At 37.6% G+C, this 16,781-nt stretch overlaps 1 protein-coding gene, 2 long non-coding RNA genes, 2 other non-coding genes and 2 pseudogenes across 10 annotated transcripts; 5 read left to right on the top strand and 2 right to left on the bottom strand.

The window, feature by feature from the left end:
- The first annotated feature begins 3,245 nt into the window (after positions 1-3,245).
- Positions 3,246-6,103, top strand: LOC147567453 (uncharacterized). Of its 2 annotated transcripts, none has more exons than XM_086654096.1 (4): positions 3,246-3,326; positions 4,829-5,662; positions 5,733-5,793; positions 5,902-6,103. In XM_086654096.1, exons 2-4 carry the CDS (start codon positions 4,850-4,852, stop codon positions 5,964-5,966), a joined length of 939 nt encoding a protein of 312 aa, XP_086510222.1. In that variant the 5' UTR covers positions 3,246-3,326; positions 4,829-4,849; the 3' UTR covers positions 5,967-6,103. The 2 variants fall into 2 exon arrangements, with proteins under 2 accessions (XP_086510222.1, XP_086510223.1); XM_086654097.1 differs by lacking the exon at positions 3,246-3,326 and adding an exon at positions 3,682-3,702.
- Positions 6,104-7,139: 1,036 nt separating this feature from the next.
- TRNAG-UCC (transfer RNA glycine (anticodon UCC)) lies at positions 7,140-7,211 on the top strand. Its single transcript has one exon. It is a non-coding gene; the product is annotated as a tRNA-Gly (tRNA).
- Positions 7,212-7,584: 373 nt separating this feature from the next.
- LOC147567451 (uncharacterized) lies at positions 7,585-7,945 on the top strand (annotated as a pseudogene).
- Positions 7,946-8,381, top strand: LOC147567450 (uncharacterized). Its single transcript, XR_015237713.1, has 3 exons — positions 7,946-8,074; positions 8,148-8,208; positions 8,317-8,381. It is a non-coding gene; the product is annotated as an uncharacterized LOC147567450 (long non-coding RNA).
- A 1,079-nt stretch (positions 8,382-9,460) lies between these two features.
- TRNAG-UCC (transfer RNA glycine (anticodon UCC)) lies at positions 9,461-9,532 on the top strand. Its single transcript has one exon. It is a non-coding gene; the product is annotated as a tRNA-Gly (tRNA).
- Positions 9,533-9,772: 240 nt separating this feature from the next.
- On the bottom strand, positions 9,773-10,976 carry LOC147567448 (uncharacterized). The gene is made up of 2 exons (XR_015230772.1): positions 10,921-10,976; positions 9,773-10,053 (listed from the first exon to the last, which is right to left on the bottom strand). It is a non-coding gene; the product is annotated as an uncharacterized LOC147567448 (long non-coding RNA).
- A 482-nt stretch (positions 10,977-11,458) lies between these two features.
- Positions 11,459-16,519, bottom strand: LOC147567447 (uncharacterized; annotated as a pseudogene). Of its 4 annotated transcripts, none has more exons than XR_015230770.1 (5): positions 16,260-16,519; positions 12,210-16,109; positions 11,950-12,018; positions 11,764-11,820; positions 11,459-11,664 (listed from the first exon to the last, which is right to left on the bottom strand). The product of XR_015230770.1 is annotated as an uncharacterized LOC147567447, transcript variant X3 (transcript). The 4 variants fall into 4 exon arrangements; XR_015230771.1 differs by having other exon boundaries at positions 11,808-11,820; XR_015230768.1 differs by having other exon boundaries at positions 11,459-11,820.
- Between the last annotated feature and the right edge of the window lie 262 nt (positions 16,520-16,781).

Genomic DNA, 16,781 nt, shown 5'->3' with positions numbered 1-16,781 from the left:
TACGGGAAAAGGCAGCATAAGGATGCTGGTGAATGGGATCATTCAAGTCATTACTGAGGTATTTTATGCCCCGGAGTTGAAGAATAATTTGCTAAGTGTTGGACAACTACAGGAGAAGGGGCTTACAATCCTCATTCAACACCGGAAATGTAAAATATTTCATCCCCAAAGAGGATTAATCATGGAGACTACGATGTCTTCAAACAGAATGTTCATCTTGTCCGCAGAGATGCAATTAAAAGAAGAAAATTGTTTTTCTTCTTCTACAGAGGATCAAGCCAGGCTTTGGCACTGCAGGTATGGACACTTAAGCTACAGTGGTTTGAGAACTCTCCAACAAAAAGGGATGGTGAATGGGCTCCCACAACTTAAAGCTCCTTCTACGACGTGTGAAAACTGTTTGATAGGAAAACAACGAAGGCAGTCATTTCCAAAAGAAAGCACATGGAGGGCCTCTCAGATTCTTCAATTGGTGCATTCCGACATTTGTGGACCAATCAATCCAATTTCAAACAGCAAAAAGAGGTACTTAATCACCTTTATTGATGATTTTAGCCGTAAAACTTGGGTATATTTTTTGGCAGAAAAATCAGAGGCTTTCATCACTTTTAAGAATTACAAGAGTCGTGTTGAGAAGGAAACTGGTTTGTCTATAAGATCTCTTCGAACTGACCGTGGTGGAGAATTCACATCTTATGAATTTTCAGAGTTTTGTAAAGAAAATGGCATAGGTAGACAACTTACAGCTGCATATACTCCACAACAAAATGGAGTTGCTGAAAGAAAAAACCAAACTATTATGAATATGGTTCGGAGCATGCTGTCGGAGAAACAGGTTCCAAAAATTTTCTGGCCTGAAGCTGTGAATTGGACTGTTTATGTTTTGAACAGAAGTCCAACTCTTGCTGTTAAAAACATGACACCGGAAGAAGCTTGGAGTGGGTCTAAACCATCAGTTGCTCACTTCAGAGTGTTTGGCTGCATATCAAATGCTCATATCTCTGATAGTAAGAGGGCTAAGCTTGATAACAAAAGTGTGAGATGTGTTTTACTAGGAGTCAGCGAAGAATCAAAGGCATACAGATTATATGATCCAGAATCTAAGAAGATTATAATAAGCAGAGATGTGAAGTTCGAAGAAGAAACCTGTTGGGATTGGAAACACAATCATGAAGAAACTATTGTAGCTGATTTAGAATGGGGAGAAAGTGATAAAGAAGACGCAACAATTGATAACAATGAAGGTAATATTGTAGCTGATCACCAAACAATGGAAGACGTAGAGGCTGCTGAGTTAAATGAAGTAAGTGCACCTTCTCCATCCGAAAGAAGAGTTAGAAGGCCACCAACTTGGATGAGGGATTATGAAAGTGGAGCAGATTTCTCTGACGAAGAAAACTTTGATTATCAAGCAATGTTTGCAGGTACTGACCCAATCTCTTTTGTCGATGCCGTGAAAAGTGTAAAGTGGAGAAAAGCAATGGATGCTGAAATTGAGGCAATTGACAACAATGATACGTGGGAGTTGACAGATTTACCAGCTGGAGGGAAGAAAATTGGAGTAAAATGGGTTTACAAGACCAAGCTTAATGAGAATGGAGAAGTAGACAAGTACAAGGCTCGATTGGTAGCAAAAGGATACGCTCAAGAAAAGGGGGTGGATTATTCTGAAGTCTTCGCACCTGTAGCTCGATTAGATACTATTAGACTTGTGATTGCCCTTGCTGCCTCAAATGAATGGACAATTTATCAGCTGGATGTAAAATCAGCCTTCCTACATGGTGAACTAAGTGAAGAAGTGTTTGTTGAACAACCTCCTGGATATGAACAAAAGGACAATGAACACAAGGTGTACAAACTAAAAAAGGCTTTATATGGACTTAAACAAGCTCCACGAGCTTGGTATAGTCGCATAGAGTCTTATTTTATGAAGGAGGGATTTCAGAAATGCCATTACGAACATACTCTTTTCATCAAGGCTGGAGAAGAAGGTAAGATTTTAATTGTGTGCCTCTATGTTGATGATCTTATATTTACTGGGAATGATGAACTTATGTTTGTTGAATTCAAAAAATCCATGATGCTTGAATTTGATATGACTGATCTTGGAAAAATGAGATATTTTCTGGGCATTGAAGTCATGCAAAGATCAGATGGCATCTTTATTAATCAAAAGAAATATGCAAGTGAGGTGTTAGAAAGGTTTCATATGGATAAATGCAATCCTGTCCACAACCCTATAGTTCCTGGATTCAAGCTCATGAAGAATGGAGATGGTGTGAAAGTAAATAGTACATTCTACAAACAAATTGTAGGAAGTATTATGTATTTAACTGCCACTCGACCGGACATTATGTTTGTCGTGAGCCTCATTAGTAGATTTATGGAATGTCCTACTGAATTACATTTGCAAGCAGCAAAGAGGATACTAAGGTACTTGAAAGGTACCATTGATCTTGGTGTGTTTTACAAGAAGGGAGGAAGCACAGAATTAATTGCCTATACTGATAGCGACTATGCAGGAGATTTAGACGAAAGGAAAAGCACTTCAGGTTATGTGTTTATGTTAAGTTCTGGAGCAGTTTCTTGGTCCTCAAAAAAGCAACCTGTTGTCACATTATCCACCACCGAAGCGGAGTTCATTGCTGCAGCTTCATGTGTTTGTCAAGCAATATGGCTAAGGAGGATTTTGGACAATCTCAATCATGGCCAACATGAATGCACAACAGTTTACTGTGACAACAGCTCAACAATTAAGCTTTCTAAGAATCCAGTAATGCATGGTCGCAGCAAACACATTGATGTTCGCTTTCATTTCCTTCGCGAGCTCACAAAAGATGGAACTGTAAAGATGATTCATTGTCACACACAGGAGCAAGTTGCAGATATAATGACCAAACCTTTAAAGCTTGATGCATTCCTGAAGTTACGTGAAATGTTGGGTGTCTGTTCAAAACTAAGTGTAAACTGACTACTAAGAGTATTCAGTTTAAGGGAGAATGTTAAAATTAGGTTTGAGCTAGTCTTTAGGAGTTGATTTTGTTAGTTATTTAGTGGACTGAAGAATACCTATTCTTCAGGGATTAGTTGTTTGTTTTCTAAGTCACTAACCACGATTAGTAGAAGTGTAAACGTGGGTTTGTTTTTATTCTCTTGTAAGGCTATATATAGCCAATTTAGTTGTTTAATCGAATAAGCAATATTCTCCTGATTCTTGCCTTCTATATAGAGTTCCTAATAATCATGTTGTTGGGTATTCACTCCTATTATATAAAATCTCAAATTTCCATGATACAGAAAAATTGATCTTCATCCAGGCACATCAGGTATTACCTAAATTTTATCTTTTTTCAATTTATTATGTTTTTCTCAATAGCATGTGAAGTTAGTAAATTGCTATGAAAAGCAGCATTTAGTTATGGAATTATACACCTTTTCCCCTGCTCTGTTTTATTTTTTCCTTCTTTCTTTACACCTAACTCTTCCGAATTCATACTGATTCAGATGAATTTTAGGCGGTGCTTGTGGTTTCTGTTAAAAATCTAATGTGAATGTGACATTGTGACGATACCTGAATTGACTTGAGTAAGATTTCAAAGTGTTGGTTTTCGTCTGACTCATGATATCTTTTTTTTTTTGAATTGTTCAGCGTGTGCCTCGAACCCTTGACCTCTAGGTGGAAGATTTTTTGAATTGACTTGAGTAAGATTTTAAAGTGTTGGTTTTCGTCTGACTCATGATATCTTACTCGAGTTAATTTTGGTTTCATTTGTGGATTTGGCATATATTAAGACTAGATAAAGAACAAGTTATATGATATAGATGATCTTGGGTCAATACATGTTAAAGTAAGAAATATCAAAAACCGTTTTTTCTGAAAAAAAAAATTTGTTTTCGAAAAAACTGTTTTTTTCTTCAAAGAAACAGACGGTTTTGAAAATATCGCTAAATTTGTAAAGAGACAAATAAAAAAAATCATTTGAACTCAGGAATCAATAAATTTATGATTCATTTATCCAAACAAACCATTAATTTTTACTGACCCAATAAATTTTGGCAGACATGTTGTAGTTTGTACCTGAGGCAATCAACGAAAAATTATATCTATGTGTGTGTATATATAACACTCAGCCTTAAAAGCTAAAAATACACATGATGTGTAAATTTACGTGTTTGTTATAAAATTGTGTGGACTAGTTTTGGGGGATGCTAGCCATATTGTATTGGTTAGACATTACCCACGACTGTTTAAGGCTGTTTTGGCACTATAAAACTTAACAATTTTAAAATGAATTACTGGTGGGATTGGTTTACAATACACCCTACCAAGACCGCATCAAAACAAAGGTTATCGTGCTAATAACATGCTAATTGTTCACCACCCTATGGTGTAGTGATATGACATCCCTCTTAAGTCCATGAAGTCTTGGGGTCGAGTCTCGGTGTAATTTAGGTACTAAATAAAGTAGATGTTGTCAGGCTTTAGGTTCTTTGTTGTCGGGTTTTAAGCCTCTTTAATTATTGGTTTAACTTAGGCGATTATCGTGCTCATCACATCTTAATGATGTATCAATGCCTTGTAACGACAAACGTAGATCGTAGTCGATTTCTCAAAATAAAAAATGCTATATGATTATGTGAATTAACCTTTGAAATGCTAGAGATATTGTCTGCTTTGGTACTTCAGACCTTCACAATTTTAAAACACGACACCAGAAAAGGGTGCTCAAACCCTTATAAGGGTCTTCAACAACAAAAAAAACTTATAAGGGCCCACCTTCATGAGATTGCTTTACATCAGTATTAACATTTGATTGAACTTTCACAGGTACCTAAAGGGGAGATCATCATGAGGAACTCCATTAGAGTTGGTCCTTTGCATACTTGTGCATCTGCAGTCCTAACCACAGCCCACAAGGCCTATAAAACAATTGAAGCTTTACCTAGCCCATTGGGCTCTCTATCACGCAATGTAGCCCACTTTATAGGCCCAATTCTCCTTCCATTACACTACCACTGGTTAACAATTCTTTCTCTCATGGATGATCAAATCCTAAAAATTGAACATGTCATGGAGACTGTAGTCCCTCCATTAGGGTATGCATTTGACAAGATCGACGACCTCGTATGTCTCTTTGAAACTCTACCGACAAGTTACGACAATGCAGTGAACAAGTTTATGGTGACAAAACAAAAAATTGGGTATATGAACTGGGCCTTGGCCCAATTATTTTTCGTATCGAACTTCTACATAACGATATTAGCTGATTGGGGAGTTCATGGTGCCGAAGAGAAGGAAATGATTGAATCTCATACTACAATAACTAGTGACTTGAGTGAGTCAAGTTTCAAAGGCCGAATGGACAATAATAAAGAACATATGAACCAAACATACAAAGACATTCTCATTAAAAAGGTCCTTAAAAATGAAGAAAATATTGAGAAAGGGAAGAAATTTGAAAGCGAAATGACATATAAAATGATTCTAGAAATGGGAATTAAGAAAGAAGAAGATAAAACAACTAACGAAGACGAGCAACCCAATTACGAGAAGATCATGAAGTCGGAAAAACTGAAAGAAGATGAAGAGACCGAGAAGGACATCGTGGTTAAGGAGGAAAACATTTTAAAAAGTGGGCGAAAATTGATAATCGGCAATAATGTAAGTGAGTGAAACACAAAATGAAGTCGAAATGTTAAAAATCAAATCTGAACTTTTTCTTTGGCTGCAGGTTGGCAAAATAGGTAGAGAAAACGATGAAGAGACTTATTTTAATCCATCTAGTTTGAAAGGTTCTTCTATTTGCTGAAAATTTGTTTAGCTATTTTTAAATTTATCTTAATTGTAGATTAAAATCAATTAAGCAAAAGTTAATTGAATTCATTTGTTTAAATGAGCAGATTCGAGGTTTGATTTCAAGAAGAAAAGTAGAAGGAAACGAATGCTTGTGAAAATGTATGTGTAAATTAAAGAAGCACAAACCAATGCTGCAATTTTGTTTTTCTTTTTTGTTAAACCATTTTAGCAATTTATCTTTGTTCCAATTACTTGTGAATTTTTGTAATCTTTGGCCAACCAAATTTCAACTTAGGCCTTGGCACATCTGTTTTGTATTTTTATTACTAACCCAACCCCTAAACTCTCTTGACTTGGTCCAGTTTTCGAAAATTGGAAAGAAAAAAAAAAGATAGAGAAGAACATGAAGAGGAAGATCAATGAGACGATCAAAATTCTTCTCTCGTCCCATCTTCATCTTTGTATATGTTGTAAGTAACACATTTGAAGTTGTACAAGTAAGGTGGTCGCCTGACCCATCATCGAGGTCTCAACTTCGTTGCATGTTTTCTTGGGATTGAATCCACAACAACTGAAATGTTGAACGATCAAATCTTCTTTAAGTAAAGTTCTCTTTTGTCATAAAAGATTCTGCATTTCTTTTTGTCAAGATTAATACTTTTTTTAATTCAATCAAATTTAAACATAGTTTCTACAGTTTACAAAGTTAGCGTAGTGAGTATAAAGTTACACAAATATATTGACATGCTTTTTAACAGATTTAAGTGAGTGATGAAATGAACAATTTTACAAGCTTATTTTTTGTAGATTGTTAATTGACGAAAGGAAAGATATGTATTGCCAAGTGATTTCATGGTATTTTTGAACAAGGAAGATAATTAAGATATTGGGGCGGAATTCCATTGTGGAGTTAGGCACTATAATAATGTAATAAGTTTGTCAGACTTTATGCCTCTTTCATGTTGTTGGGCTTTAGGCCTCTTTCATTATTAGTCAACACTTGGTTGCCCAAGTGATAATAGTGTTAACATAAACTGATAAAAACCTAGAGGTCCCAGGTTTGATTCCAAGAAGAGATGGAAAGCGGAATCCATGATTATTGAATTTGGGTAATTAAAGGTATAAATAATGTAATAAGTTTGTCGGACTTTATGCCTCTTTCATGTTGTTGGCCTTAGGCGTCTTTCATTATTAGTTTAACTTAGGAGGTTATCACGCTTATCACATATTCATGATGTATCAATGTCTGATAACGATTAACGTAGATTGTAGTTGATTTCTCAAAAAAGAATTCTTGCTTTTGTACCGTCAATAATATAATAGAAGAATCATACAACATGAAGCGTTTGTAGTCCAACGGTTAGGATAATTGCCTTCCAAGCAATAGACCCGGGTTCGACTCCCGGCAGACGCACACATCCCTTTTTGTTCTCTCTTTCTCTCCTCACGATGATTTTGCAGGTTAATTGTATTTTGGCTGGTTATTAACTATTTTGTATTTGTTTCAATCATATTTCTTTTGAAGTCTAAAGAAGTGTTTAAGATCTTGTGCAACAAACAATAAGGGCAAACACGAAAAAAAGAAACCTACCTAGTCTCTTCAAAGAAGCTTTGCTTACTAAAACAATTCACTTAACATCTCTCAACAAAAGTTTTTGCGCATTTGAAAGTAAGGGCAGTCAATAGGTGCAGGTCTGGGTGGTTCTAGTCAAGGACTTAGTAGATATTGTTATCACAACACAAAATAACAAGAACAGGAACATCAAGCTTATGAATTTTAGGAATCGATGACCTCGTATGTCTCTTTGAAACTCTACCGGCAAGTTACGACAATGCAGTGAACAAGTTTATGGTGACAAAACAAAAAAGTGGGTATATGATTGGGCCTTGGCCCAATTATTTTTTGTATGGAACTTCTTCATAACGATAGTAACTGATTGCGGAGTTAACGGTGCCAAAGACAAGGAAATGATTGAATCTCATACTACAATAACTAGTGACTTGAGTGCGTCGAGTGAGTCAAGTTCCAAAGGTCGAAATAATAAGGAACATATGAACCAAACATAGAAAGATATTCTCATTAAAAAGGTCCTTAAAATTCTAGAAATGGGAATTAAGAAAGAAGAAGACAAAACAACTAAGGAAGATGAGCAACCCAATTACTAGAAGATTGTGAAGTTGGAAAAACTGAAAGAAGATGAAAAGACCGAGAACGACATCGCGGTTAAGGAGGAAAACATTTTAAAAAGTGGGCGAAAATTGATAATCGGCAATAATGTAAGTGTGAATGAAACACAAAATGAAGTCGAAATGTTAAAAATGAAATTCTGAACTTTTTCTTTTCCGGGAGGTTGGCAAGATAGGTAGAGAAAAGGATGAAGAGACTTATTTTAATCCATCTAGTTTGAAAGGTTCTTCTATTTGCTCAAAATTTGTTTAGCTATTTTTAGATTTATCTTAATTGTAGATTAAAATCAATTAAGCAAAAGTTAATTGAATTCATTTGTTTAAATTAGCAGATTCGAGGTTTGATTCCAAAAAGAAAAGTAGGAGAGAACGAATGCTTGTGAAAATGTACGTGTAACTTTAATAAGCACAAACTGAGGTTGCAATTTTGTTTTTCTTTTTTGTTAAACCATTTAAACGATTTATCTTTGTTCCTATTACTTGTGAATTTTTGTAATTTTTGGCCAACCAAATTTCAACTTAGGCCTTGGCACATCTGTTTTGTATTTTTTATTACCAACCCAATCCCTAATCTTTCTCGACTTGGTCCAATTTTTGAAAATTGGAAAGAAAAAATAGATAGAGAAGAACACGAAGAGGAAGATCAAATGAGATGATCAAAATTCTTCTCTTGTCGCCTGACCCATCATTGAGGTTTCAAACTAATTACGATTCCTCAACAAAAGAGAAACTTGTTGCTTGTTCTCTTGGGGTTGAATCGGCAACAGCTGAAATGTTAAACGAGTGCGTTCCTTTCTAATATAGAAAAACGATCAAATCTTCCCAAGTAAAGTTCTCTTTTGTCATAAAAGATTCCGCATTCTTCTTTTTGTCAAGATTAATATTTTTTCAATTTTAACTCTCAATCAAATATAAGCATGGTTTGTACAGTTTAAGAAGATAGCGTAGTGTATAAACTTACACAAATATTTTAAGCGAATGATGAAATGAACAATTTTAACAAGCTTATTTTTGTAGATTGTCAATTGACGAAAGGAAAAATATGTATTGTCAATGGGTTCATATTATTTCTGAGCAAGCAAGATGATTAAGATATTGGGGCGGAATTCCATTGTGAAGTTAGGGATTATAATCTTTGTCACTAGAAAGCCTTCGTTGGCGATCTTTTACCCCGACAACATCTAAGGTTCCTCGAACAATGTGATATCTGACACCAGATAAATACTTTGAATTTGAAAGTTATCACTTAGTAGGTTTCCGTACCAAGGCTTGATCCAATAAAGTCTGTAGCTTCTACCAATTTCGCCATATCCTTTTTTTTTTTTTCTTTTGAGACTAGGATGTCATTGGGATGCCATCCCTCTCTTTCTTTCATTTATGCTCCAGACATTTGTAATTCGTGGTTTGAACAAAACACCTTGCTTCCAACTAGGAGTTAGTCTTCAATATTGTAATAGAAAAATCATTCAACAAGAAGCGTTTGTAGTCCAACGGTTAGGATAATTGCCTTCCAAGCAATAGACCCGGGTTCGACTCCCGGCAAACGCACACATCCCTTTTTGTTATTCCTCTCTCTCTCTCTCCTCACCATGATTTTGCAGGTTAGTTGTATTTTGGCTGGTTATATTCTATGGTTATAAACTATTTCAACAAAGCGGGGTTTGAGATCTTGTGCAACAAACAATAAGGGCAAAAAACACGGAAAAAAGAAACCTACCTAGTCTCTTCAAAGAAGCTTTGCTTACTCAAACAGTAAGGACAGTCGATAGGAAAATTTGGGGGCGTTGGTGGTTCTAGTCAAGGACTTAGTAGATACTCTTACAACAACACAAAATAACAACAGGAACATCAAGCTTATGAATTTTAAGAATGAAACAAAAACCCCCACATTGATAGGGTTGTGAATTGGTGATTTGGTCCAAGCCCTTACAAGGGTGGAGGTGCCTCACATGCCGAAAGAACACACTTCTATGAGAATGCGAATGAGATCTTCCTCTATGCCGGCTAGATCTATTGATAGCAGGAGTGATGTTTATTCCTGTTTAATGTAGCTCTCTACTATCCAATCCCTGCAATACCAATAAAAGTTCAAGTTGCACCTGTAGAATTAGATGGAAAAAGAAAGTCAAAACTTCATAAGAGTCTTGAGATTTCTTGAAGTCGGAACCTGGAGATCCCAAAGTTAACCCCCAGTATTCTCTCGAAAGAGTGGCTCACCATAATCTAAATAGATTATAATCAGGCACCTAGAAGTTAGGGTCGCTGGCTAAACCCAAGCCGAAAGACTCGACAAAGCCAGCAAGAAAACGCAGACGAACTCCGAAGGGTGAGCGGTGCAGCGGAGAACACAAACTGGTAAAGAGTAGTGACAAAGTTGAGACCCAAATAGCATAGCTAGTCGAAATAGAGGAAACCCTCAAAAAGACTTGCCAAGGTAAAAAAGAAGTCTACCCAAAAGAGGTAAAAGCCCAGCCCTACCTAATTCTCCTAGGTCATAGGGGGTGCCCAGATAATAAGTTAATTGAACCCATAGAAGAATTAAACTGAAGATACACACAATGACAAAGCCCAGTTTGATAACTAAACCCAAAATAGGAAAAAAGACATGACATCCTTGTTTGGGGTCTACGGCGGTCTGTCACCTTTCTTGCTCATCTCCATTTCAATAAATTTTGTTTTCTTTCATATGAATCTGGGCATGTTGAGATATACTCCCGTCTTCGGTGTTGTTTTTTTTTTTTGTGTGTCTGAATCTGAATCGCAGGAGCCCAAATTGGGTGAATTACTTAAGAATGTCAGAAAAGTCTTAACTACAGGTAACAGACTGTTTAAGCTTCAAAATGGCGGCTATAATGTGTACTATTCAGTGAGTTTTGCCTCAAATAACAGAGTAGCCTCAATATCAACCACCCATTATCGAATTTGAATTGAATTACCTGAGTCTTAGTCGCCTGATGGAACAGATACAGAGGAGAGAATGCCCCAAGTGGGAATCAGATACAGAGGAGAGAATGCCCCAAGTGGGAGCTTGCTTTTTGAGCATCAACACGAGAATAGAATAGAATCACATCAGGGATCTTCGGAATAATTAATCCAAAAACATATATATACACATAAAGATCGACAAAATATACACTAACACATTCAACCAACATATGACATTGTAGAACACGCCGTTCCATCTCTGTCCAGATGGTTTAACCCCACAAATTTGAAAAGAAATCTTCAGAGTAATTATATGATTCTGCCGCTCAATTTACTTCACTCTCGAAACATGTTTTCAATGTCATAAACCAGTTCCATCTACCTCCTAAAAAATCTTATACTACCTAAGGTATCAATGAGGACTATCTACTTAAAAACCAATCCTGAACTAGTAAAGAGTCTAACATTGGGGTTCCCTAATCCAAAGAGGACTTTTTCTTAAGCTGGTTATTCTACTATTATCAACCATCCTAGAAATAACATTGGTTCTTTTAAAATTTGAACATAATCTTTCTTTCATGTTAATTCTTTTAGTACTAGCAGTGCATCGAAGTCATCGATAAAGAATAATACATTTTCCCTATGCTACTAAACTTGCACTTGCTTCGTTATTCAGCCCAAACCAAAACTCGGGCTCTTTGGAAAAGTTTGTGCCAACCCGACTTCTCCAAGTACAGTTTAGAACCTTGGTTCATCTACAAAAGTACAAACAGTGTTAGGAACAACAGATTTTCGTAATATCATCGACTCCGAGATTAAGGTTTAATATAATAGACTACAAGCAGTGCTCCCACTTGCTTTCACCCCCAAACTGTGTTGAAGTCATGTAAGAACTCACTTTGCTTTTCAATCTGTAATAATCAATAGATCAAAATTATGACAGATAATATCTTAAACAATCATATAAAGGTACAATCATATAAAGGTAACTCCTAACAATCAACTTAGATAGGGAAATCATATTTAAGTAACAAATCTACCTGATAATACAGTATCAATTGTGCATGCAACCCACAAGGCAGTAGCATTACTCATTACCAACAAAAGACCTAAACCAGTAAGGGTAATCGTAAGTTCATAACGATTCATATTTATATATAAGCTAGATAAATCTAGCAGTAGTTCACAAAAGGTGTGACATAGATCCATTCTTCACTAAGAATAAGTGATCTCATTCTAATCTTCTAAAGCAAGAAAAAACTAAACAAAAACAGAAGACACCCAAATACTCAGATATTACCATCAATCTTCGGTTATGAGACAAGAAAAAGAGAAGATCATCAGACAAACATCACTAGCTCCGGCCTGCTAAATATGTTGTTCTCCTCGTCCTCCAATACTGGATAAGCAGCGACAAGTGCATCCTGAGCTCCAATATACAGAGAATTATAGATCTTCCAGTAAACTTCTCTGACCTTCCTTGCTGGGTGAAAAAGTCCCTGTAAACAGTAATTCAAGATAGCTGCAGCACCTAAGGCTACTCGCATTCCTTCAATGGCTTCCATTACTGCGTTTATAACATGGGGAGATGTCTCAAAGATATTTGGCCAGACGAAGTTGAGTAAATGGACTAGTGCATCTTCACAACCTAATCCCGCTACACCCAAAGCCATGTGCTTTACTGCAGAAGCTGCTGTTTGTCGATGAACCAAGTCTCTGTCCATTAAAGCATCTTCAAGCAAAGGAGTAACTGCATAGATATAATCCTTACCCATTTCACCGATATACTCGAATAGAAAAGAAAGAGATTTCAAAACCCCGTTTTGAACGTTGAGTTCTGGGACACGATACTCGTTCATCAGTGCTGGTAGGACTGTAAAGGGAGAACAGGTTTCCGCTACTATAGCAATTGCCACAGTTGTGCAGACACGATTTTGACGTTCCTGCACTTTGAGATTGTTTAATAATGTTGCTAACACATCTTGAGGTCCAATTGCCTTAGCAATGTACCCAAATGTGTTAACAGTTGCCCTTCTGATTCCCTTCTTGTGAGCTTTAAGCATTTCCAGAAGTTCAAAACATATCCTCATCCACTCTCGGGCAGCAACAAATTCAGCTCCACGGTCAGCAATCCTACCAACGAGATCAATACAGTTCTCCTGGACCTTTTCGTGCCGATTCTTCAAAATAGGAGTCAGACGAGGTAGCAGATCTTTAATCGGGGGAGTCATCTTTGTCATTCCAATTACATTTACTATTGCCTTCAGAGCTCCTAGAATGGATCCCAAAACTTCTGGGTACTCTTCTCCCAAGTATTCGTACAAAACAACACCAAGATGACCCATAAGCTGTTCTGTTTCGCACTGCTTCATCACGACAGCGATCCTGGATATGAGATCTGCTGCTTGCTGCCTAACCTTTGCACTCTTGTTGTTCAAACGCCATTTGATGGTACCACAAATCTGTGGAAGGTAATCTTTCGCCCTCTGCCCTAAAGCATTCACCACAGCCCCAAATCCATTCAACATGACATTAGCATCATCACTAGTTTGCTCTTGGAAAGCATACAATATACCATCAATAAGAAGCTCCTCCAGACGTTTATCAATATCAGATGCACCCAAGTTGGCAACTACCTTCTCTATAGTTTCCATCACCATTCTCCTGTAAGGTTCACTCTCATCTTTAAGATCTTCAACGGTTCTTCCCACTATATCAGCAACGCCAACTTTGTTTGCAATTTCTACAGTGGTTTCCACTAGCTGCTTATAGTTTCTACGGTCCAAGGCCATCCTCCTAACCCAGAAATTCTTAAAGAACTCCGGAAGAATATCACTCCGGATATATTCAGCTTCTACTCCCTCTGTACCAACACATTGTTTCACCACTTTCAGAACAATTTTTTTCATTTCTTCATCTGGAGACTGGAACTCACGGATCAATATGACCATAACTTCCTTCGTATAGTAACTAGCATATAGTGCATCCATCAAAGGAATAATAAAACCAATTGCCTTCAGAAAAGCAGCCAATACCTTACCCCTGTGTGACCTTATACCCTTCCACAAAGGTTTCAAGACAGAATCGAAACTTTCAATACCATATGGAGCAGAAGCCTCAGCTAGAGCAGCCAATGACAGTGCAGTAATAGTTCTCACCTTCTGATTCTCATCATTCAAACCATGCTCTATGATTTCCACAAGAGACCTTAGATGGGGAAGTACAGCACAACCAATTAAGATTGCTATCTGTTGTACAATCTTGATACCAGTGTGCCGAGCTTGCCAAGATTTCTTACTCTGACATACAGCTTTCAAGAATGGCAAGAGAGCAGGGATTCCCAATGCAGAAGCAACAACACTGAAAGCCCTTGCGGTTGTGTTCCTAACGTACTCATCGATGTTATCGATATCTGGTCTCATTGCGGCAATCATAGTAGCCAATCCAGCAGCTTTACTTAGATTGGAAATAATCTCTCTTCCTTCTACACGAGCATAATAATCTTCATCAATCAAAAGAGGCTCAATAACCACCAGTATCTTGTGAACAAAAGGACGAACAAGCTCATCTAATTTATAAAGAACCCTATCAATAACCTTAACTAGAAGATGTCTCTCTTGGTCTTCGAGAGTGGGTTGCATGAGCAATGGCAATATCCTATTGAAGAGCGGACCTGCACCAAACTCTCGAGCTTTATCTGTTAGTTGTCTCAATGCTGTTTTCCTCTGTGGAGGTGTTCCATTCTTAACTTTAAGCAAAAGTTTCATAATCTTCCTCTCTTTTTGTTCTTCAGGTGAAAGTTCTTCTTCATCGTCTTCATTCAATAATGCCCCGAAGTACTGGTAGTCCTCTGGCTTCATGAAAGGCAACCCTCCAGGTGCTTCTTTCGGAACATCAAACTGCTGCCCACGATTCTCTTCGGGAATCGCATAGAGTGGAGTACCCAATGGAGTTGGAGTAGCCAGAAGCTTCCTCGCAGGAGTTCTAATTGGCACGTAGGAGGCTGGTGGATCCAATACTTTGTACCCCTCTTGTGGAAAAATGGAATCGAGCTCTTCATCAGTTAATGGCCTATTTCTTTCTTCGATATCTTTCTCCCATCTTAACAGATTATACTGTTCAGGTGTCATTGCACCACGAAGATTAATGGCTCCAGGTGTGGGAGTAGCAAGCTCAACCCCACCAACTGGTGTTACACCGGGAGTATATGCTACAGCAGGTGTAGCACCAGGTAGTGGAGTGGCACTACCCATACTTGCCGGAGTTTCATCCCATCTTGATCTCTGCCGCTTTGGAGTCGGTGTAGCAAGTCCAGCAAGCTTGGGTGTTGCATCCCAAGTCATACCTGCCGGAGTGGCACCTGGTGTTACACCACCACCAGCTGGAGTCGCATCAGCATCCGCAACTCGGCCTGGTGTTGGTGTTTCATCCCATCTATTCCTTCTAGAGAGAGAAGGTGTTGCATCAGCAACCCTTCCAGGTGTAGGAGTTGCATCCCATCTTCCAATTCCAGGAGTTGAATCCGGCATATCCCAATCAGACCCACTAGTAGCAGAAGAAGTCTTTGCTTTCTTACTACTACCATCTGCTTCCTGATTTTGATCCCATCTATTCCTTCTCTTCTGTACTGGAGCAGGAGCATCAGCTCTTTCTCTCTCAACAACCTTACCCTTCTCCTCCTCTTCTTTCTTCTTCTTAGCAATCTCTCTCAAAGTATCTTCTTTCTCTTTAATCAATGCATTCTCCTTCATCACATCAGCATAAGTCCTAACAGAAGCATTAGGAGTCTTATCACCCATAGCAAAAGCATCATTTCTATCAGGAGAAATCATTCTATTCAATCTCCTCCTCCTATAATCATCTTCCCTATCAATAATTTTCTGTGATTTTGGAAACCCTATATCATTATCTTCTTCCCCACCTCTAGGCATATCTTTCATTACAGATTTAGGTGCAGTATAAGAAGCAAGTTTTCTAGCAACCTCAGATTCACTAGGATCTTGGTTTTCATCATCTTCAGTAACAGGGATTGAACGTTCATAACCCTCAAATCGATTATCACCGCCATAAAGATCAACATCAAACGTAACCGACGTAAGAGATGCCCCTTGTTGTTCCATCTTCTTTCTCTCTTCTTGAGTTTTAGCAATCTCAGAGTCTAATCCCGACATGATTGAAGAATCACTAACTCAGAATAAAACTGTAAAATTAAACGAGAGACAAACTTAAAATCCTGATAAATATTAAAAACAAAATCAAGTACTAAAAAGCAAACCCTAAATAATAATAAACAGGAATGGAAATTGAAGATAGAGAGAGTGTGAGAGAGGGAGAATAGAAAACGGCGAACCTGTTGTTGCTTCTCAGATGAAAATTTTCTTCAAATCAGAACCCTTGAGAGGCTAGACGAACACTTCTTCTTCTTTCTCTCTCTAAAGAAAAAGGGTTTTGAGAGAGGTTCGAAACATTTGGGTGAAGGAAACCAGACCGCTTATATATACATACATTCGTCTTTAACCGACTAACGATGAGGGTATATTAGGAATTTTGTTACCCCGTTGATAGGGTTAGGAAACGGGTTAACTGATTCGGCCCCCGGCCTCCGACTGACCACAATCTGAATCGGGTTAAGCCTGTCAATGGATATCCGAATATTCGACATCCGATCCGTATCCGTGTCCGTTTTCTCTAAAAACATCCAAAATTTCGAATTAGGATATTGGCTTATCAGATGCGAATACGGATATACAGCTATTCGATCCTATTATTATCAGTATCCGATAAGGTATTATAAAAATAATAAAAAATATAAGTATTCATTACCCGAATAAATTTTTGGAGTTTTGAGTTTAAGGTCCAAAAATAGGGGTAG

This window comes from Eschscholzia californica, unplaced genomic scaffold (genome assembly GCF_041429995.1).
Source record: "Eschscholzia californica isolate CP2 unplaced genomic scaffold, dmEscCali1.0.p SCAF_1, whole genome shotgun sequence".
NCBI lineage: Eukaryota > Viridiplantae > Streptophyta > Magnoliopsida > Ranunculales > Papaveraceae > Eschscholzia > Eschscholzia californica.
This window is presented reverse-complemented; position numbering and strand designations above follow the sequence as displayed.